At 42.4% G+C, this 21160-nt stretch overlaps 2 protein-coding genes across 3 annotated transcripts in view; one reads left to right on the top strand and one right to left on the bottom strand.

Annotated features, from left to right (window-relative positions):
* trappc11 (trafficking protein particle complex subunit 11) overlaps positions 1 to 20474 on the top strand; it is a 28120-nt gene extending 7646 nt beyond the window's left edge. Inside the window, exons 1-30 of one of the 2 annotated variants that reach the window (XM_055888549.1) lie at positions 5959 to 6215; positions 6732 to 6956; positions 7172 to 7341; positions 7441 to 7511; positions 7702 to 7816; positions 9167 to 9266; positions 9452 to 9525; positions 9645 to 9741; positions 9849 to 9982; positions 10070 to 10217; positions 10706 to 10799; positions 11072 to 11151; positions 11837 to 11915; positions 12031 to 12085; positions 13577 to 13722; positions 13931 to 13992; positions 14095 to 14227; positions 14348 to 14478; positions 14564 to 14719; positions 14900 to 15087; positions 15433 to 15581; positions 16682 to 16803; positions 17013 to 17132; positions 17244 to 17309; positions 17487 to 17643; positions 17920 to 18031; positions 18177 to 18268; positions 18403 to 18536; positions 19056 to 19223; positions 19541 to 20474. In XM_055888549.1, coding sequence (XP_055744524.1) covers positions 6750 to 6956; positions 7172 to 7341; positions 7441 to 7511; positions 7702 to 7816; positions 9167 to 9266; positions 9452 to 9525; positions 9645 to 9741; positions 9849 to 9982; positions 10070 to 10217; positions 10706 to 10799; positions 11072 to 11151; positions 11837 to 11915; positions 12031 to 12085; positions 13577 to 13722; positions 13931 to 13992; positions 14095 to 14227; positions 14348 to 14478; positions 14564 to 14719; positions 14900 to 15087; positions 15433 to 15581; positions 16682 to 16803; positions 17013 to 17132; positions 17244 to 17309; positions 17487 to 17643; positions 17920 to 18031; positions 18177 to 18268; positions 18403 to 18536; positions 19056 to 19223; positions 19541 to 19585 — 3405 coding nt within the window. In that variant the 5' untranslated portion in view covers positions 5959 to 6215; positions 6732 to 6749 and the 3' untranslated portion in view covers positions 19586 to 20474. Of the gene's footprint in view, positions 1 to 5958; positions 6216 to 6731; positions 6957 to 7171; positions 7342 to 7440; positions 7512 to 7701; positions 7817 to 9166; positions 9267 to 9451; positions 9526 to 9644; positions 9742 to 9848; positions 9983 to 10069; positions 10218 to 10705; positions 10800 to 11071; positions 11152 to 11836; positions 11916 to 12030; positions 12086 to 13576; positions 13723 to 13930; positions 13993 to 14094; positions 14228 to 14347; positions 14479 to 14563; positions 14720 to 14899; positions 15088 to 15432; positions 15582 to 16681; positions 16804 to 17012; positions 17133 to 17243; positions 17310 to 17486; positions 17644 to 17919; positions 18032 to 18176; positions 18269 to 18402; positions 18537 to 19055; positions 19224 to 19540 lie in introns of those variants that run through there. The other variant, XM_055888547.1, reaches the window with a different exon arrangement.
* On the bottom strand, positions 99 to 5654 carry abhd18 (abhydrolase domain containing 18). Its single transcript, XM_055888555.1, has 13 exons — positions 5535 to 5654; positions 4007 to 4115; positions 3810 to 3894; positions 3488 to 3588; positions 2929 to 3004; positions 2683 to 2767; positions 2555 to 2582; positions 2302 to 2440; positions 2103 to 2192; positions 1860 to 1961; positions 1324 to 1675; positions 1047 to 1209; positions 99 to 951 (listed from the first exon to the last, which is right to left on the bottom strand). Exons 2-13 carry the CDS (start codon positions 4096 to 4098, stop codon positions 897 to 899), a joined length of 1368 nt encoding a protein of 455 aa, XP_055744530.1. The 5' UTR covers positions 4099 to 4115; positions 5535 to 5654; the 3' UTR covers positions 99 to 896.
* Positions 20475 to 21160: the final 686 nt, after the last annotated feature.

Here is a 21160-nt window from a genome sequence, read left to right as displayed (position 1 = left end):
TTGAGTTGCATTCCTGATTTGAGTAATGTTACTTAGATTTTGGCAAATGAAAAATGTTTTTGTAGATGTAACACACCTGAATGAAAAACAGACAGGAATTGATAGAGATTGACCTTTTTATTTCAGAGTTTAAAAACAGAAGGTCCACTGGAGTAGTAAAACATTGATTAGGAACATTTGTGATAATTATAAAAAATTTGGTTTATGAGGGAGTAAACCATTTACTATTAACTCTGTGTTTACTCCAATACTGGAGAGCTACTGTCCTATAGGTTAACTCCAACCCTAATCTAGCACACCTGATTCTAATAATTAGCTGGTCGATATGCTGAATAAGGTTAGTTACAACTGGGGTTGGAGCAAAAACCCACAGAAGGGTAGCTCTCCAGGAACAGTGTTGGAGAGCCTGCTCTGACACAATATCCCCCATCTAAACTTTTGTAAGAAGTAGCAGGTGTATAACATGTTAGAGCAGGGCAGGATCAGAAATATTGTGAATAATTCAATGTGGGGCAGGACAGGTTTGGGGGAAAGATATGAACATGTTAAGATAAAGTGAGGCGCATCTTGATCAAAGCCTTTAGTCCTAGAATAACAGGTGAAGGCATCAACATGGATAAAGATGGGTTGAGGAGCACAAAGTGTGGAATTGGCAAATGTGGGATCATGCGTGAGCTTTAGAAGACATCTATACCCATATAAACAATAGATTCCATTTTTTACATGTAACTATTGTCATTTCTGTAGCACCACATTTTAATTGTATGGATAACATGTTACAAATGTATCCTTCATGATTTGTTTGACATTCTCAAATTGTACTGCATACTTTGAAATTATTTACAAATTAGAAAACGGCATCCTTTTCCTGTGAGGATGAGTTTCTGTTTAAGTGGCTAGGTATTGGAATACTTTTCAAGGTATCGGTCGTAGGCATCATAGATGGCTTGCCTGTAAGACAAACATACCAAATAAGTATTTCAGAATATTACAATAAGACAACAATGGGCATCTGTCTCTGTCAAATTGTGGAACCATTTACTCACCGAAAAAGTCCCTGTTTGAAGAGGTAGGCGCTGACGTGGCCACCGTTGAGATACCGCACCTCACAGCCTGGCCAGATCTCTTGTAGACTGCGCACACCGGTGCGTGGAATATAAGCATCTTCCTTTGCCTGTATCACAATGATCAGACTGGGATCCAACGGCACTGGAAAACCAAGATAGCCAGGCTTGAGTGTTACTCAATTGAGCTAAACAAGTTATACTGCATGGCTGCAGCATTTTTTGGGTCCCAGCTCTATAAGAATCTGTCAATTCTCACCTGAGAAGTTAGCGATGTGTGTGCACTCATCCATGACACCCTTCATAAAGTCCAGAGACTCAATGTGGAGGGACTGGCGCTGCCACCCGCTGCCACTGCCCTTGTTGATGTTGCTGTGCTGCATGTTCACAGAGGAAAGAATCTGGTCCAGCCCATGATCGTGTTCCCGTCCAATCAGTTGATCCTGTCCATTAGCTTCTTCCCCGGCCCGGGAGTGCAGGGCAGAGGTGCGCAGCCCCATGCGGTTCCTCTTGGGGGCATGCAGACCCAAGATGTCCGTGGAGAGATCCAGACCAGAAAGCGTGTCAAGTGAGCTCTTTAAAAACTCCTGACCCATCTTGAAGGAATCAACCTGAAATGATAGGTTGTCTTGTCAATTATGAACCAATTGACTGCACTAATAATGTACCAATTATTAAATAATGAACCAATCTGTAAAGCCATCTATGACAACTGCTGTAAAATTGACATCTCAAGCTATAAAACAGATGGTACGATATGTAGACCTAACATTATGTTATGGAATTAAGGTTTACCCCACAGTACTCCAACAGTCTGATGATCTCCTGTTCGTACACAGAGTGCATTGCATACTGCTTCTCCAGTTCCCTCCAGTTCACAGCTTTGCTCAAAACACCCTGTAAAACACAAAATATGTATTTCAGAGCACAGCACTTAACAAATTTGGGCAGTTTACTGATTTGCTTTTAGTTTAAAAATAAATAAATTAAAGACTGAGAAATGGGCTTTGGAAATGAGATGGATAAAGGAATACTTACTGTGGTAAAAACATTGGAAGCTGTGGTCCAGGAGAGACAGGGAATCAGCGGTATGGGCTTTGGCCAGTTGGTTACAGCTAAGGATGCCATCTGTGAGAAGATGAGAGCTTCCATTGATTGTTCCATCTCCTTTAGGAATTAACTTAAACTGATGTCTACTTTTGGTAATAGAATGAATGATTGTGTGGCGTGTGCTTACATGCCCTCCCATTGAGATACCAGTCATGCCGAGGGGCCAGTAGTCCTCCCTCTCTAGCCAGTGTAGCAGCACTGCAGACTCCAGGATGAGTGCTGCTCCCATCACAAAGAGGTCAGACACATTCCTCAGGCTGGAACGACTAGACAAACACCAAGCATAAAGCACAAATCATAACGACATTGCCATGACACTCAAATAATGGTAGAGGTTTTGGAGAAAAAAAAACAATGACAAGGTTATGGGGATGACTTACACTTGTTCTTTTGGTTTCCGGTATCCATGTACAAGTCGTGGTTAAGGAATTAGAATATTTAAAAACAGTTTACAATGTAAATAGTATATTAATACTTATTTTACTATTTTTCTAATTAAAAAGGATATAATAAGGGTTTTCCAGGAGAAGTGAAGCCATTCCTGCCTCCTTTATCATGGGCCTGGCCATGAGGGTCCGTCTCTTCCAGAAGAACTGAAAATAAAGCTATTTTCTATGAGAGGTTGTACATCAAAGAAGGTTGATACCTGGTTTGTGCAGTTGATCAGGGTAAGCTATTAAATTTGATTGACAAATGTAACTACCCTGTTAGTGCAAAGAATATTATGAAGAGTGTAGTAGCTAATGTAACTTACATGATCTCCAGTCCCAGCCAAGTGAATACATACTGGCTTGTGGTTTTTCCACTTCTTTGGAACTACAAACTGGAACCTTACAACACAAAAAAACAGGCTTTGTGATTAGTGTCTGCTTTGATACCAAAGACTAAAAATGGGACCCAATGCCTCTCTGCTTGGCTGTTAACATGAAGGAGTTGGGGTGATGCCCTGCGATAGCATCCTGTTCGGAGGGAGAAACTACCCTATGGGCAGTTCTGGCTCAGACAAGGCTTCATACTTTACTTAAATCTGAGATCCGCATAAGGTGAAACAGCACCACTGGTCAACTTTTTGTTGTTGTATTATATATTTTACAGAATTTTATTTTTTACAGGTCAGGAGGAGGATCCAGCATCATGGGGGGGGAAAGAAAATCATAGTAGAATACTGTTTTTCTGTCAGTATCACTGCTACCGATACCAGCTTTGACAACAAAAACTGCATAAAATAAACTCAGAGGTAAGATCAAATAGGAGACATAGTCTATTATTACTATATGGCAATTTGCAAAAGTTGACAGTATTATTTCCATTACCTGGCTTTGATGGACTCTGATGGCAAGATACCAGGAACAATATGTTCCAGGGGAGATATGAAATACCCATTGTGTATTTTGCAGTCAGATTGGTCTTCTACCTAAGACAACAGCAAAAATATATATACAACTGCATGATGTTTCACCATAAAACAGGTTGAGTCAATGGCAATGTGCATATTATTCAAATGTGAAACGGCTCACTAGGCTACAGACCAATAAAAAAAAAATTGGAAAGGCACTAAGCTTTCAGACCAAAATGCATTTGTTAAGACTTTAGGCTGAACAAAAACGCTATCAGATTGAAGTGAGGGAGGGGTACCTTGTCAATAAACACAGGATAGTCTTTAGGTACCAGTTCCTTACACTTCTCTCTATTGCCAATGATTTTCCTTAACTTAAATATTCTGTGGAAATATGAAAAGGTGGTTAAATATACACTGCCACAAAAATAAGAATTAGGTGAAAATGTACCTAGTGATTGCCATGCCATATGACAGTGGGGATATTTTAGGCTACCTTTTCAGATCATCAGGCTTTCCCCAACCTTGGATGAAAAGCTTGGTGAGAAGAAGCTTTCTGTAAAGGACATCCAGCCGGCTCACACCCATTGACAATGATCTCTCATCTGAATGATAAGCCAGAAAATAAGTCCATTAGATTTCACTTAATGTCTACCAGAAACATTTATCCCTGAAAACCAGAAACACAGGCTCTCTCGAACCCCGTGGAGTTCACACAACAGGTGACAACAGGCGCGTTTAAGAGTGTCTGAGATCCTTCGTACGTGTAAATTCAGATTGCCATCCTAGCGTCGCCTTCATGTTGGTGCTAACAAGCAGCCTAGATAGTGCTAGGAATCAATAGTCAATCCAGTAGGGGCTGGAAACTATAGTGAGCTTCGAATGGTCAATAGCAACGGGATGTCCCGAAATGCAAGACAAAAGTTCAGATACCCCCAACTTGGGTCCAGCCCTGTTCACGCTCCTTTGGCCATACTTGCAGCGCCCAACGTCCCCCGGCACACTTAATTGAAAATGAATGGGGATTCCGTTATTGCATAACCTCCAACGTTTTAGACCTGGGGTGGGCAAACTTTTACATATGGATTTAGACATTCAATGGAGGGCTGCATTTTTGGGGTGACCAATTGTTCGTTAAAAATACATTTGCGGGGGTGGCGCAGCAGTCTAAGGCTAAGGTCTAGGCATCACTACAGACCCGGGTTCGATCCCAGGCTGTGTTTCGGAGGATGCACGGCTCTCGAACTTCGCCTCTCTAGAGTCGGTACAGGGGTTGCAGCGATGGACAAGACTAACTCCCAATTGGAAACCACGAAATTGTGGGTAATTTTTTAAATAATTTTGTCGTTCGGCTGGCTGTACTTTGCCCCCCTTGTTTTAGACGAACGTCTAGGAGTGAGCTCTGCGACAGCTGTACGTACACAAATTATTATTTTTTACAACAAGGTTCAGGCCAACATGGTAGTGTTGGCATTGTTTATACATTTAAGCTTTATAATGTCGAAATAAACATAGCTCCAACTCCCATGTCAAAATCAGTCCCAGAAAATAAAATGTGTATAGTAGCCTCAAATGTAACATATATCCACTCTATAAATTAATCGCGCCAAAGTTGTTTCCTGTTCCAGTCATGTCTTTGGTCACGTTCGCGTAGTCAAACAAAAACACCCTAATGATTGGTTGACAATAGAGTCTCCAACAATGCAGGCGACGGCTGCAGGATGAAGTTGGTAAAGTGCATTTAGAGACACTTGCAGTCTAAACTTCATGACCTTAGATCACATGATTTGTCAAGTTCATGCAGCCGCAAGTCGGACAATGATTAAATAATACAACACACGTTGTAAGGCTATGACCAACGATGGTCACTGACTTGACAAAAGTGATCCACTCCAACACGCCCAACGTTAGCTATCGTGAATTAACAGGTCTTACCATTAAATTAATTGTTGTTTGCCGACGTAACGCCTAAGGTAATCACGAGAGACAACAAAAAAATAGGCATTAGAAAGAGGATATTATACCTCAAATTGAAACGGAGTGTGGTGGCCTTTCGCTGATAACTCAGTCTTGGAATTGCATGGTTATCGTAGAGGGCGAATTCCACTACCGCTGGGCTCCCAGCGTGCCATGCGAATTGTGAAACGGATGTAGCTATTTCCTTTTCTGTGGTGTTTGTAAAAGTCACTTGGAGATTGCTGCCACCTTTTGACAAGGAATAGTGACAAAAAATGCATGTATACGCTACTCATACAGAGTTTACTGGTGCAAAATAAACTTTTCTTAACTGTTGGATAATAAAACAAAATTTGTATTTTGATGTCCAAAAATGTTATGGTGTGACCAATGATATAAATATAATTGGGTGTGATTTGACATATTGGATACATTGAGGAGTGGCATGAACTCTTGTTGATTGTCCAGCAGGTGGCGGTAGTACTCAATATTCTGCCTGGGTTTGTGTTCACTAGCTAGCTAACGTTACATGTCAACAGAAGGCATCAGGAGACAGGAAGCTTTTAGTCACTAGCTAACTAGTTGGCTTGGCTAACGTTACTGTTTGCTGACTCGTGTACATTCTGAATTCGACATATAGTGGGAAATGTTACTTATGTAGCTAAGCACTTTTTATTTTTCAGTCGGTCTGCAATACTCGGCCAGTTAGCTTACCCGAGTTGCCTAGCTAGCTAGCATTAGCTGGCTTGGTAAGTAGCTAGTTTGCTAATCGCCTTTACTACAAGCTAACATTTCTGTCACTGTGTGTAAGTCGACAATTGATCATAACATGAATGTGTCAACGTGAATGTAGCCAGCTATTTCCACGAACCAATGCAATGCAATCCAATGTTATTGCCTCTTTCTTTCTGAATTGACTAGTGATTGTGGTTTTGCCTAGCTAGCTAATAGTACGGCCATTGTAAGCTAAATCACAGCTGTGTGATTGTATTTGTATGGCAGTCATCAGCTGTAACAACTGTCAATACTTGCGACTTGTTGTTTGACTCACATGTTGTTTGTTTATTGTGTTTTTACTGTTTTAGTATTCTTTTCACAATGTACTCGCAATTCTGCTTGTTTCTGCCAGTTGTACAATGTCTTGTTGAAGTAAAAAAAAATATATATATTTCTCATCATATGAACATATGTTGTGCACCTGTCATTGCAGACGTACATAGCTATCTATAGTTGTAAACAGTCTGTGTTGTCTGTTCCATGTTCAGATTGCAGCAGCATCAATCATGATGAGTCCGACCCAATGGGATCTGCCCCCGGAGCTGTGCTGCCGGCCCATGGCCTTTGTGGCCCTGACTGGGCTGGATGTAACTTATAACGCCATCCATAGGGCAATCTGGGATGCCTTCTGTGCCAACAGGAGGGCCGACAGGGTCCCCATCTCATTCAAGGTCCTTCCAGGAGACCATGAATACCCAAAGTGTAGGACCAAAGTAAGTGCTGCTTGATGAGGTTACCCACTTACATAATTTGTTCCCAAACACAAACATTTGGTGCGTATACACTAAAGCACAACGGTAGCAAAACGGTGTGCAATGGAAAACGTAAACAAGCGATCAGATAGTAGACGAGGCTACCTTCCCGTTTCAACCTGTTTTCTTCAGTTTCATGCCTACAAGTGAATACGACCCTGTTCTTTTTTTCTCAGAGAACCTCCTATGAGTGGTACATCCCCAAAGGGATCTTGAAGACAGGCTGGATGAACAAGCACCTGAACCTGGTGCCTGCCTTGCTGGTGCTGTTCTATGAGCTGGACTGGGATGACGCAGTTTGGAAGGAGAAGCAGTCCGAGTGTGCCACTAAAGTAGAGATAGTCAGGTACTGTAGTACTACTCCTCTTCACTGGTCATACATGAAGATCTATAGTGATGGTTTGTTGAGTTGAAGCAATGTATATCATGAACATGTCATTCACAGAACAAGCCTTCAAGGAAGAAACACCAAGGTTGCAGTTGTTTTAATTCAGAAGAAAACCCCTCTTCCTCCAGGTAATTGCATCTACAGTTATACAGATCATATATGTTGATTGTAGTGTTATGTTTTATGATCAACATAGCCACAAAATTACATCTGTAGGACTGACAACCATGTCAGTACTGTAGAAATTGTATTGTGTCATGCAATGTATGTTTAGGCTGCATACTTGACTGAATTTGTGCTGCTGCTGTCTGTGCCAAGGTGAGGACCTGGTGGCTTCAGAGAGGGCTGCTTCCCTGTGCAATGCCTGTGACCTGTCTGGGAAGTCTCTCTTCGTCCTCCCTCACACTGATCACCTCGTGGGCTACATCATCAGGTAAGTAATTCCTCTTGGTGGGACCCGGGATCAGATCAAAGACCCTGAGCCAAGTTACTGATAGCCGTGTTGACACCATCTCTTAATATATTTAAATGACATGTACAGTACCAGTGAACATTTTTAGAAACTACTCATTATAAGGATTTTTCTTTATTTTTACTATTTTCTACATTGTAGAATAATAGTGAAGACATACAACTATGAAATAACACATATGGAATCATGTAGTAACCAAAAAAGTGTTAAACAAATAAAATAAAAGTAGCCACCCTTTGCCTTGATGACAGCTTTGCATTCTATTGGCATTCTCTCAACCAGCTTCAGCTGGAATGCTTTTCCAACAGTCTTGAAGGAGTTCCCACATATGCTGAGCACTTGTTGGTCGCTTTTCCTTCACTCTGCGGTTCAACTCATCCCAAACCATCTCAATTGGGTTAATGTTGGGTGATTGTTGAGGCTAATGTCCATTGTTTGTGTTTCTTGGCCCAAGCGAGTCTCTTCTTATTATTGGTGTCCTTTAGTAGTGGTTTCTTTGTAGCAATTTGACCATGAAGGCCTGATTCACGCAGTCTCCTCTGAACAGTTGATGTTGAGATGTCTGTTACTTGAACTCTGTGAAGCATTTATTTGGGCTGCAAGCTGAGGTGCAATTAATTGGCAATTTCTGAGACTGGTAACTCTAATGAACTTATCATCTGCAGCAGAGGTAACTCTGGGTCTTCCTTTCCTGTGGCGGTCCTTATGAGAGCCAGTTTCATCATAGTGCTTGATGGTTTTTGCGACTGCACTTGAAGAAACTTTCAAAGTTCTTGAAATTTTCCGCATTGATTGACCTTCATGTCTTAAAGTAATGATGGACTGTCGTTTCTCTTTGCTTATTTGAGCTGTTCTTGCCATAATATGGACTTGGTCTTTTACCAAATAGGGCTGTATACCAACCCTACCTTGTCACAACACAACTGATTGGCTCAAACGCATTAAGAAGGAAAGAAATTCCACAAATTAATTTTTAACAAGGCACACCTGTTAATTGAAATTGATTCTAGGTGACTACCTCATGAAGCTGGTTGAGAGAATGCCAAGAGTGTGCAAAGCTGTCATCAAGGCAAAGGGTGGCTACTTTGAAGAATCTCAAATATAAAATACATTTTGATTTGTTTAACACTTTTTTGGTTACTACATGATTCCGTATGTATTATTTCATAGTTTTGATGTCTTCACTATTATTCTACAATGTAAAAAATAAAGAAAAACCCTTGAATGAGTAGGTGTGTCAACATTTGACTGGTGGTGTATGTTACCCTTATCACGAAGCCTCCCTAGTATGTGTTATGTACTTATTTGCAGGCTGGAAAATGCGTTCTATGAGCATGCACAGACCTACTATTACACAGAGATTAGGAGGGTCAAATCCCACAAAGAGTTCCTCAACAAAACAACACATCAGGTGAGATATGACAGAAATAATGTGTATGTTTTCCTGGTTCCCTATGACCTCCACCACCACTATGTTAATCAATGACTCCTCCAAGTCTCTCTGTGTAATTTTTATTTTAATGACTTAATTTGCAGCTAAGCTAATGCTGGTTATATCACTGCAATGTCATCAACCGGTGCATGTTGTTGTTGCAGTTGCTGTTTGTGAGACACCAGTTTAAGATTGCGTTCTTCAGTGAGCTCAAGCAAGACACACAGAATTCCCTAAAGTAAGTTCAACACAGCTCTACTGGCTTGTGTCGTGTGTGTAATAATGATCTATCTTACAATACATCTCTCTAGTGCTGTCTGTCTGTCTGACACATCATTAGGACTGTTTTTGATGCAGGTACTACAGGACTGCCTACAGCCTTGTACAAGAGCTGAGAACCCACGAGACCAACATGCTGGAGATAAAGACCATGGCTGGATTCATAAACTACAAGGTGCTTTTGGATCATAATGAGCTGGAATGCAGACATTGCGCTCCCAACATATAGACTGTGCTGTACACCCTGTTGAGTTACATGTGTAACAGAAAACCTCTTTTCAGATCTGTCGACTATGCTTCCAACACAACACACCTTTGGATGCCATTGCTCAATTCAGGAAGCATATTGATCTGTGCAAGAAGAAGATTGGTAGCGCAGAGCTGGCGTTTGAGCACACAGCATGGATGTCCAAACAGTAAGAAGTCAATACCCACTTCCCTACCATTCTTCCCTGATGCCATCCTTGATAATAACCCATCTCCATCCATTTCCTCACTCCCAGGTTCCAGTCTTTTGGTGACCTGTTTGATGAGGCGATCAAGCTGGGTCTGACGGCCATCCAGACTCAGAACCCTGGCTTCTACTACCAGCAGGCTGCCTACTACGCCCAGGAACGCAAGCAGCAAGCAACTCACCTGTGTGCCCATGAGGTACAGCAATGCATGTGTGACTCAGACAGCTGTCTTTCACAAGACTGCAGAAGCTTGAGAGGGGAAAAATGTATATAGAGCCACTATTGCTGCACTTCCAACTGAGACTTACCTCATACCGGTGTGCCTCAAGAGTTTTATGTTAATGTCAGCTGTGAGAGCAGGTCCTCTGCAGCCAATGGCCCAGTGAGACACGGGTGCTGGCTCATGTAGATGGAAACAGAAAAGTCTGAGCCTTTTGGGTCAAACAGTGGGGCAGATCTCAGATGGAAAATCAACATATGAGTATATAATGTGTAATGTATGGCATTGATATGGGCTAATATTTTTATTGATGTCTGCATCGTAGATTCTTCATGCAGTGCAATCATTCTAGTTTACACACAGCACAACAATCGTGTCAGAAGGCCTTTATGCCCCCTCATGGCATCCCCACCCATGACAGTTATCACATGTTGACGGACCGTCATTGTATTTCCCTTTCACAGGCCAGTGTGAGCTACCCCACCCCAGACCACCTGGAGACGCCCAGCGGAGCTCTGGACTTCTATGGGCAGAGAGCCTGGAGACAGGGCCACCAGAGTGAGTATTCCCATCTCAACACTAATCTTTCAGCACTAAAATTAGCTTTTATGTGTTTATACTTGTGTGTACAGCTCAAATCAAATTTTATTTGTCACATGCGTCAAATACAACAGGTGTAGTAGACCTTACAGTGAAATGCTTACTTACAAGCCCTTAACCAAACAATGCAGTTTTAAGAAAAATACAGGCGTTTAAACCAAGATTGCTGTCCTGATCAGTCTCTCGGTCTCTTAATATTGATTGAAATAGGTCTTATTTTGTATTTGCAGGTATCGATCCCCCACACATGGAGAAGGAGAAAGGAGGGATCCTGGCGCTGCAAATGAAGGAGAAGGATGTTCCCCACTCCGTTAGTCCACATTCACTCGCTCATTCAGCACGACACAGCCATTCTCATGTTCTACTAACTCTGAAGCCTCTTTCAGTGCATGAAGGCTACATTGCTACACAGGGTTGGGCTTGCGCAGTCCATGAGTGTAGACCTATAGTAGGTTAATGGATAGCAAGCTCTCACCCTCATGGTAAATACACTGACGTTTGTGGAAGAAGGCCATGCCAGGTTCTCAGGTCAAAGGAGGTTCAGTTTTATGGTGTATGACAGTGAATAAAACCACTAAGCAGATCAAAAGTGAATTCTGGATTTGGATGATACTGCAACGTTACGAACTGAAATGACCGATTTGCTCCATGAACAGTGAGGGTTGAATATTTATTAACAGCTTTACCATATTGCCAGGTCTGTTGTTCAGTGGACGTTCATTTGAAGGGACAAAGTTTGTACTCCGTAAACAGAAGGGTCAGACTTGTGGCATCCTTCACTAGTGATGTAGAAGGATGGTAATATATCTGGTATCTGGTAATATATGATTCACTTTTAGTAAGAATACCATGAGAACCGCATGGTTGTAAAAGGAGAAAATTCTAATAGGATTATTAAGCCAAGCAAAATACTGATTCTTCTTGGTTTAACTTGGTTTATTATGCCAAAAGTGTGTGAGAGAGAGTCTCCGATTGTTCTGTTTGCTGTATTACAGGAACTAATTATTGCTCTGCTCAGCAACGCTGTGGCTCAGTTCAAGAAATACAAGTGTCCTCGGATGAAGAGCCATCTGAGTGAGTTTTACCCTGAGCTGAAGGGGAACAGTGCATTTGGAGCATATTGTTACCATAAGCATCACTTTTGTGTGCGTCTACATGTACTTGTCAAAGTTTGTCTGTCTGTCTCCAGTGGTGCAGATGGGAGAGGAGTACAACCATGCCAAGGACTACACCAAAGCACTGAAGTAAGCCTGACTCAGCAGACACAGTGGAACAAAAGTAAAATGTGTTACTAATTCAATTAGAGTATAATAACAAATCCCCACTGTCATTGGGCGCAAGCCTGACTTCCAGAAAATTACTGGACCAATTGCAACCATTGATGGCGACGAGATTATCGGCAACGGATCTCCTGTTATACCATAAATAGGCGCTAAAATCACTTGCACATCTGATCTCAATTGCAACCAAATCGGCCAGCTATTTACCTCTTCCTAAGTGAATGTCGGGGTTTACTCTTAGTCCTGTTTGCATCCAACATTTGTCAAGAATATTTCTCCCTCTATTTGGGTATTATCATCGGAACTATTGAATCCTACAATTTGAGGAGACTAAGGGCAATTTGTCTATTTGACAATCATTCTGTACAACTGATATAAAATATTTAATTTCCTTGTTTACCATGGCAAATCTACTATGGCAAGGTAGCTTACCCTACACATTTTATGAATGGAAAACATCATGGTGTAGGATCCATTTTTCGCTTCCAATTTATGTATCCATTAATGTTTTTACTTGTCTTAAAAATATAGCCTATGGCCATTTCTCATCAAGAGGTGAAGGACGTATTCCTGAACTGTAGGCTACACATTTGAAACTAAATTATAATTGTGTTTTTTTATCAAATTATATTGTATTCTAATAAAGCTATTTTAAAGTTGCACAAATTATATAATAATTGTTAAAATAAGATATTTTAAAGCTTTAAAAAAACAAAACAGACAAATAACATAGAGTTTTGTCTCTACGTCATTGTGATGAGCTTGTTCATGGTTAAGCTGGTAGTGAAGAATGTTGTGTGGATAGCAGAGATTATTTCTTTATTTGTAGAACAGTGTGATGACACTGAATAGTGAACGTTTTATATGTTCCTACAGGACTACAGTAATGAATCCAGTAGATCTACTGTGGCGTATTGTACTGTCTGAATTGAAAATAAATGTGGTAGGGAGAGTAGACTTACTTCGTAATGTTTTGAAGTTGTTATTTTTACCAAAGAAACAGATGCATGGTTCTTTGTTTTATAATGATATTTAAATTGTCTTTCACATGTTGTTGCCATCCATATCACTTTCATTTGCAGTGTGGTTATTCATTAAAAGTTTATTTTCGCAGATTATTCGCCTCTATGTAGACAGACAGACATTGTTTTCAATTGAACGTGTTAACTTAAATCAGCGTAATTGACATGGGCTACATTTCTAGTCAAGTCATTTTATTTCCGTTGTAATATGTCATAGTCCTGAAAGAAAATAATTTGCTCTGTCATGGTTGCTGACAATTTATTTTAGCCGGTGTTTGCCATGCATTTCAGTAATTACGCCGTAACTCGCTATTATTTTGGCAGTCAAAGCTGAAATATTATAAATGTGATTAGATTGGATAATTAGAAGTTTTGGATAAGAGAATCATTGTGAAACTTACCTACCTATGTTGGTCTGTGTGTCTATATGCAGACTGCTGGACTATGTGATGTGTGACTACCGTACAGAGCGCTGGTGGAGCCTGCTCACCTCCATCCTCAGCACAGCGCTACGGTGCTCCTACCTGATGGCCCACGTCAAGGACTACATCACCTACTCCATGGAGCTGGTCGGACGAGGTACAGGATGGTATAGTACAGGACACTCTTCAGCTGCACCCAGCTCTCCCCAGATTAAATGTTCTGCTTCTTTGGGCTACTTAGTCAGTTTAATATGTTGCTTATTTACAATGTTCAGTTTGTTTAGAGCCTGGCCATCACCTTATCAAGAGCAGCAGAATTCGTCATTTACATTTTTCCTTAAGTTCCCTTTTGTCTATTTCTCCAGCTTCTACTCTACGGGAGGAGCAGAAATCCAGGATTGAGAAGAATCTCATCAAGGTCCTGATGGTGAGTTGAAGAAATAGCATCCGTCACATCACCCCATGTTCATGTGACTGTGTAGCCCCTGTTCTGTGGATGTTAACGCTGAGCCTGTGTCTGTGTTCATAGAACGAGGTCCCAGAGGCAGAACCAAATTGCGACCAGGCCTCAGCCAAGGCTGCCCAGGCCCTGTGGAGCGACCGCATGTCTCTGGCTGGCAGCAATGAGTTCACCATCGAGGTGCAGGACTACGTACCCTTTGGTTAGTACACTTCTACAGTATACCTCCCGAGATCATACAATTATGCATCAAGATCTTAAACGATACAAGAGAGATTCTGTGAACAGCTACCTAACATATACCACACATTTGTCTTTCCAGTCCAGTGCAAGGCCAAGTTCCTGTCCCCTAGTTTCCACGTGGATGACCCGGTCCAGCTGCATGTCTACCTGAGGGCTGACTGCCCTCACCCTGTCCGCTTCTCTAAACTGTGTGTCAGCCTCAGCAACCAGGTACTGACCCACTACATAACTCTACTACTCCACCACAATCCATACAGGTACAACCACTCTCTGTTGACTCTCTGTCCTTCTTCAGGAGTATAACCAGTTGTGTGTGGTAGAGGAGCCGTGTAAGTCTCAGGATATCCTAGAGGCCTCCAGTCAAGAGAACATGTGCCTGGTCCCTGGCAAGACACGCATATACAGCTTCAAGTTTGTGGCTAAAACTGAGGATGTGGGGAAGAAGATAGAGGTAAGGGAAAAAGTGTGTCACTCAGGGTGTCGTAAACTGTGCTGTACTGGCATAGCAGACACACAGATTTAACATAACCAAGAGAGATGAAGAGCATCACCTTTTTACCTGTGATCTATCTTATGGATTTGTGCACACTGTGTGTATAGCTTTGTGTGTTTAACTTTGTGTGTGTGTTAGATCACAGCGGTGGACCTGATGCTGGGCAGTGATAACGGCCGCTGCGTCTTCCTCAACTGGCGAGGCGGGGGAGGAGATGCTGCCTCGTCCCACGAAGCTCTGCTGGCGGCCAGGTCCTTTAAGAGCAGGGGGCGTGTCCCAGAGCAGCATGTGGAATGGGACACCGTGTCTATCCAGGCCAGCACCATGTGAGTCTCCATAGTGTTCAGTTTAATCACACTATGTCACGTCACTGATTTACAAGATCCAAGAATGACATGCTTCACTGTCTGCACACCAAGGTAGAGAGACATTTTCCATAACGCACTGCAACATTCTAAGTAACGGGAGCTGTGATGCTGTACCTTGCCATTGTGTGTATCGCATTGTTTACTAAATCTCTGGTTAAACTAACCAGTTAAAACTAAGGTAATTAGCTCACAGCATAGAGGAAAAGTCGCCCTCAGTTTTTTCATACAAACAAGTTCAAAACATAGTTGAGTTGGTTACAGACGGTGCGTCATCCTAATCTGACAATGTGTTTTGTTCTTCAGGATAATTTCTCGCATTCCCAAGATCTCTGTTCAGCTGAGTCACGAGCCCCCTGCTCTGAACAACGAGATGTACCGCATCACTGTCTCCATCCAGTCCAACGAGGAGACAGTGACCAAAGACGTCAAACTTACTGCCGGACTCAAACCAGGTAGGCGGCATCACACCAGAATTGTTTGACGCAGCACAGGATCAAATCAAATTAAATTTTATTAGTCACATGCGCCGAATACACCTTACAGTGAAATACTTACTTACGAGCCCCTAACCAACAATTCAGTTTAAAAAAAAATACAGATAAGAATAAGAGATAAAAGTAACAAGTAATTAAAAAGCAGCAGTAAAATAACAATAGCGAGACTATGTACAGGGGGGTACTGATACAGAGTCAATGTGCGATGGCACCGGTTATTTAAGGTAGTATGTAGATGTAGGTAGAGTTATTAAAGTGACTATGCATAGATGACAACCGAGAGTAGCAGTGGTGTAAAGAGGGGGTGGGGGGGCAATGCAAATAGTATGGGTAGCCATTTTACTAGATGTTCAGGAGTGTTATGGCTTGGGGGTAGAAGTTGTTTAGAAGCCTCTTGGACCTAGACTTGGCGCTCCGGTACCAGGGTAGCAGAGAGAACAGTCTATGACAAGGGTGGCTGGAGTCTGAGAATTTTTAGGGCCTTCCTCTGACACCACCTGGTATAGAGGTCCTGGATGGCAGGAAGCTTGGCCCCAGGGATGTACTGGGCCATTCGCACTACCCTCTGTAGTTCCTTGCAGTCGGAGGCTGAGCAGTTGCCGTATCAGGCAGTGATACAACCAGTCAGGATGCTCTCAATGGTGCAGCTATAGAACCTTTTGAGTATCTGAGGACCCATACCAAATCTTTTCAGTCTCCTGAGGGGGAATAGGTTTTGTCATGCCCTCTTCACGATTGTCTTTTTGTGTTTAGACCATGTTAGTTTGTTGGTGATGTGGACACCAAGGCACTTGAAGCTCTCAACCTGCTCCACTGCAGCCGAGTCGATGAGAATGGGGGCGTGTTCGGTCCTCTTTTTCCTGTAGTTCACAACTACAGAACCAGAAACTGCTTGACACAGGATAGAACCATGGAAACAGAATTCTCAGAATGGGACTTAAATGGGAAATCTCAGTTCAAGGAATTCGATTTCTATGGATCTTACAGCATTGAGAAAACACTGACATACATTGGTTAGGTATCACAAGCTTTGATATTTGTCCCACCACCTTGTTAAGGTCAGGATGCAAACCTCACACAGTCCACCCATGTGACCCTGAACGGTTTGGAGATGTGTGACGAATCCCATCCTGCACTGCTTCCAGACATTGCCATTGGAGACCTCCAGCCGGGAGAAAAGGTACATCCCCCACCCACCCTCAGGCCTGCACAACCTCACTGTCCATCATGAAAAAAGCATGGCCAATGGAGAATCTCCATTAATATAGCTTTTTGCTGCCAGGACAAGGCTTCATCTGTGTCTGGGAAACCAGCCCCCCTTATTTTACTGAGATCTCTTGAGGGACATCAGCAGTGTGTTGTTTGTACTAATCGTTCTCTATTGAACAGGTTGAGAAGTGTCTGTATGTTCGCTGTGTCACCACTGGAGCCAGAATCTTCCTGTTCCATGTTGCCTATGCCTTGAGCACCAAGGTGGAGGGCAAAGACATCACCTGCAGGTGTCACAAAGTGAGTTTGTGCACTGAAACCTCACTCATTGGTAGTTTCCGTATTTGTGACTTGTGTCCATAAATATGTATGAAATTAACTGTTTGTTGACCATAGCTTTCTTTTTTGTAGGATGAAACCGTTACCATAGAAACCGTTGTTCCATTTGAAGTTGCTGTGAAGTTTGTATCCACAAAGGTTTAACTTCTTTTCCCTCTATTGATGTTGTTGGCATTGTTGTGCAAATGTAGTTTTGAGTGCTGTTTTAATGGTGTTTTGGGCGCAGTTTTAATGTGGTGTTGAATGTTCAATGTTGGTAAGTCAGTGCTTGTCAGTGCAGCGACTTCAGTGATAATGGATCATGTTGTGTTTCAGTTTGAGCACCTGGATAGAGTGTATGTGGACATCCCCTTTCTGCTGATGACGGACATCCTGAGTGCGTCCCCCTGGCCTGTCCACCTCGTGACCAGCCAGCTGCAGCTGGCCCCCACCATGGCTGCCATGGACCAGCCTCAGTCCCAGGTGGAGCAGGGTATGACACCACCGCCTCTATGGTCGCGTCCCAGTTGGCACCCTATTCCCTCTAAAGTGGTCAAAAGTAGTGCACTATATAGGGAATTTGGGATGCACACTAAAGCTCCCTCTGACATAGCTCTGCAGGGGAAGCCTCAACAGCTCTCATCTAAGACCATATATTCGAATGACCCCAGTCGTTGTAGTTTCAGTGTGTATTAGTAGTTTGTAGCATAGAAACACACCTGAGTTCCTTGTTGCCTAACCTTCAGGTTTGGTTGTTGTTTTCCACCAGTGGTGCTGCAGACAGGGGAATGTGCCAGCGAGTGTTTCAGCCTTCAGTGTCCCCCTGTGCTCAACGGGACGAGCAGCGTGGCGTCTGGACAGTACCTCATCTCCTGGAAGAGGTGTGTCTGCTTGACTCCAGTCGGCCATTCTCCTCTTTTCCACTCTGACATTTCTCCTCCTGTCAAGCACAATGGGAAATTCACAAAGTCAAGACATTTTCTTTTCCTGAAGCTTTAACTCATTACATTTGTATTGCTATTTCAGGAAATCTTGGTGTGCAGATGCACCTGTTGTGACGACTGTTGCCACCCTCCCCCATGTGATGGTGGAGACCATTCCTCTATATGTTCATGCAGGTACAGCATGACTTGATCTGAATTATGTATTATTTTCACAGTTGAGTCTAAAAATAATGAATATGTCTTTTTTCCAGTTTTTCTGTCCCATTCAGATGTAGATAACAATGGTTCCCTGTGTTTGGTGGTTACAGAGCTGCCGTCGTTTGGAAGGGTGCGTGAGTCTATGCCAGTGAGGTACCACATCCAGAACCGGACGGGGCTGGTCCAGGACGTGGAGATGTCTGTGGAACCCAGTGATGCCTTCATGTTCTCTGGTCTCAAGCAGGTAGGTCTCTGCTCCATGCCCCCCCCCCCACCTCCCCCTTGGTAAACACATCAAACAAACTGTAAAGTAGCACAAACATATTACTCACTGGCTTTAACTGCAACCGTGATTTGGTGTTTCTATTTCTGTGCAACTCAGCGACGAGTCCACTACAAGCCTGATACAATCTTGAGTACTATTGTGAGATTCCATACAACCTGAGACAAATTGAGTACAGGACAGTGCAATAGTTACAAGCAGACAACTCTCTACTACACTCCTTATTGTTGTCAGTTCAACATGCAAGCCCAGGGTACAACTTAACTGAGTGCCAGAGTTCGACTTGACACTGGTCGGTTTTGAGGCTGGAGTTTCCACCATGATTTTTATTCCAATTTAAACTGCTGCCTAACAACACATGTAGTAGAGTACCAATGATTTTCATTCAGAATTAGACTTGAATACACCATACCATTTGAGGACCCATGCGGTCTCCAGTCTCTTGCTCTACATGCCCTTAGTGTCACGGTGTTTCCCCAGGTGCGTCTGAGGATCCTGCCTGGAGCGGAGCAGGAGATGTTGTATAACTTCTACCCTCTGATGGCAGGGTACCAGAACCTTCCCCAGCTCAACATCGGCCTGCTGCGCTTCCCTGCCGTGTCCGGACAGCTTCTTCGACGCTTCCTCCCCTCACGCATCTTTGTCAAGGTACACTTAGCTTAGAACCCAAAGAAATAGAATGAGGGGACTTCTTCTCTATTCATTCTAATTCTATGTTAGCAGCCACTAGGCTCTTCCTAACCACATGGCATATTCTGTAGATCCAACTGTGTTAGCTGCAGCGCTGTTAACTGACAGTAATATTGAAACATATTTACATAGAATACAGTTGCAAAATGAACCAACTTAAACCCGAAATTCACCTTCCAATCACCAGTGAAGTGTTCATATAATTATGTTTGAGTAGACTGTGTAGTGCAAAATCAGTAAACTATCCTAATACTTAAAAAATATATATATTTCAGCCCCAGGGCCGACAAGCAGACGATGCCTCCATTGCAGCGGCTTGAGATCCATAACAAGACCCCACCCCTGAGTGAATACTAGTTTACCTGAAACGCATCTCTCACCTATTGGGCTCAACTGGAAAATGTTGTACCACAGATGCATTCACTTTTTGACCTCCTGTAAATCACGCTTTTAAAAGGATGCTTTGTGCGTTAACTACAATAGTTTACTTTATAATCTTGATTGATCCGTAACTGATTCATATTGTTGCTTGCAGATCTAAAACCATAGGCTTTTGTTATCATGTCATGTAGCTGTTACACAGGGTGCGTTTGTAAATTCACTCTGGCTATCTACTCTGATTTCAGAGCACACTCGTCTGAGTGCCAGAGCGCAGAATAACTGATGGATTTCTGAATGAGCAACACACCCTGAATGTGACCAGTGTCAGTAAACGTAGACAAAAAGTGTAGTTAAATTGTTGCCACCAGTAAAGTTACAGTCACCAATACTCTGGATAACATGAAAGCCTAACCAGCTCTGTTAGGGTGAGTAAAATAGTTAGGTGTTCTCTCATTTGTGTCTGGAAGTAGCTAGCAAGCTAGCCAACTTCAGCCAGTTAGCTTGGATGCTTGCCATTGTAAGGTCAGAACGCTCGGCTCATTCCTACTCCTCGGCCAGAGCAGAGCCTCCAGTGTGCACTCTGAACGCTCCGAGAGTGAAACGCTCTGAATTTACGATTAGAGCGCACTCTGGCACTCCAGAGTGAATTTACTAACACACCCACAGTAATTGCCCTCACATTTTACTTGATCAATGATGCTGTTCTTCATTAATCTTCAATCTAAAACATTTTGGTGAGTTATGATTGTGTGTGTCACTGACTGTCAAATGTAATGAATACAGTATAACTAAGATGGCATAGTATTAAAGTTTTTTGTGAAGATTGTACAGCCTCTCAAATGCCTTGTTTTAACTTGAACCAACTGTAATGATGTGATGTCATCAGGCCTGCCCTTGAATTCAAAGTTCAGTGATGTTTCAGCATTTAGACTGGTTAAATCCAACTCTGCTGTCTACTTTTCCTGAGAACAGTCAAGTAGCAGATGATGGCTAGTGGTTCAAGTAGTATTTAACAGAGTTGGAGTCAATTCAGGAAATATACTGAAATTCCAGTTCTCTTAAATGCTTTTCAATGAGGAATTAGAATTTGGTTTAGTTTCTAAATTGACTGGAATTGAAATGGAATTCACCCCAGTCCTGGTATCTGATTTATGAGGAATGAGACTCATCATGGGATAAGTTAAATATTTGCTTCAATTTCCCAATTTATTGGTGTGCCATTGGAAGTTCCCACCTTATACAATGTTTGGAGCATTTGCTCAGTGGTAATGAGCAAATACATTGAGATGAAGGGTTGCTCTATTGCAGGGATCGACAACGGGCAGCCAGTGGACGATGTAATTTGACCCCCAAAGTTTTCTGGGCAAAAGAAAATTATACAGTACCAGTCAAAAGTTTGGACACCTCATTCCAGAAATTGTCTTTATTTTTACAAATTTCTACACTGTAGAAAAGTAGTGAACACATCAAAACTATGAAATAACACATGGAATCATGTAAAAAAATAAATAAAA

The sequence above is a fragment of the Salvelinus fontinalis genome, chromosome 29 (genome assembly GCF_029448725.1).
Source record: "Salvelinus fontinalis isolate EN_2023a chromosome 29, ASM2944872v1, whole genome shotgun sequence".
NCBI classification, from domain to species: Eukaryota; Metazoa; Chordata; class Actinopteri; order Salmoniformes; family Salmonidae; genus Salvelinus; species Salvelinus fontinalis.
This window is presented reverse-complemented; position numbering and strand designations above follow the sequence as displayed.

Excerpts from the sequence above, each read along its gene's own strand:
- abhd18 (XM_055888555.1), bottom strand. The coding sequence starts at position 4,098 with ATGGGTGTGAGCCGGCTGGATGTCCTTTACAGAAAGCTTCTTCTCACC. Across the intron at positions 2,441-2,554 it reads CGGAAACCAAAAGAACAAGT|TCGTTCCAGCCTGAGGAATG; the intron begins GTAAGTCATCCC and ends GTGTTTGTCTAG. Across the intron at positions 952-1,046 it reads TTCAAACAGGGACTTTTTCG|GCAAGCCATCTATGATGCCT; the intron begins GTGAGTAAATGG and ends TTTGTCTTACAG.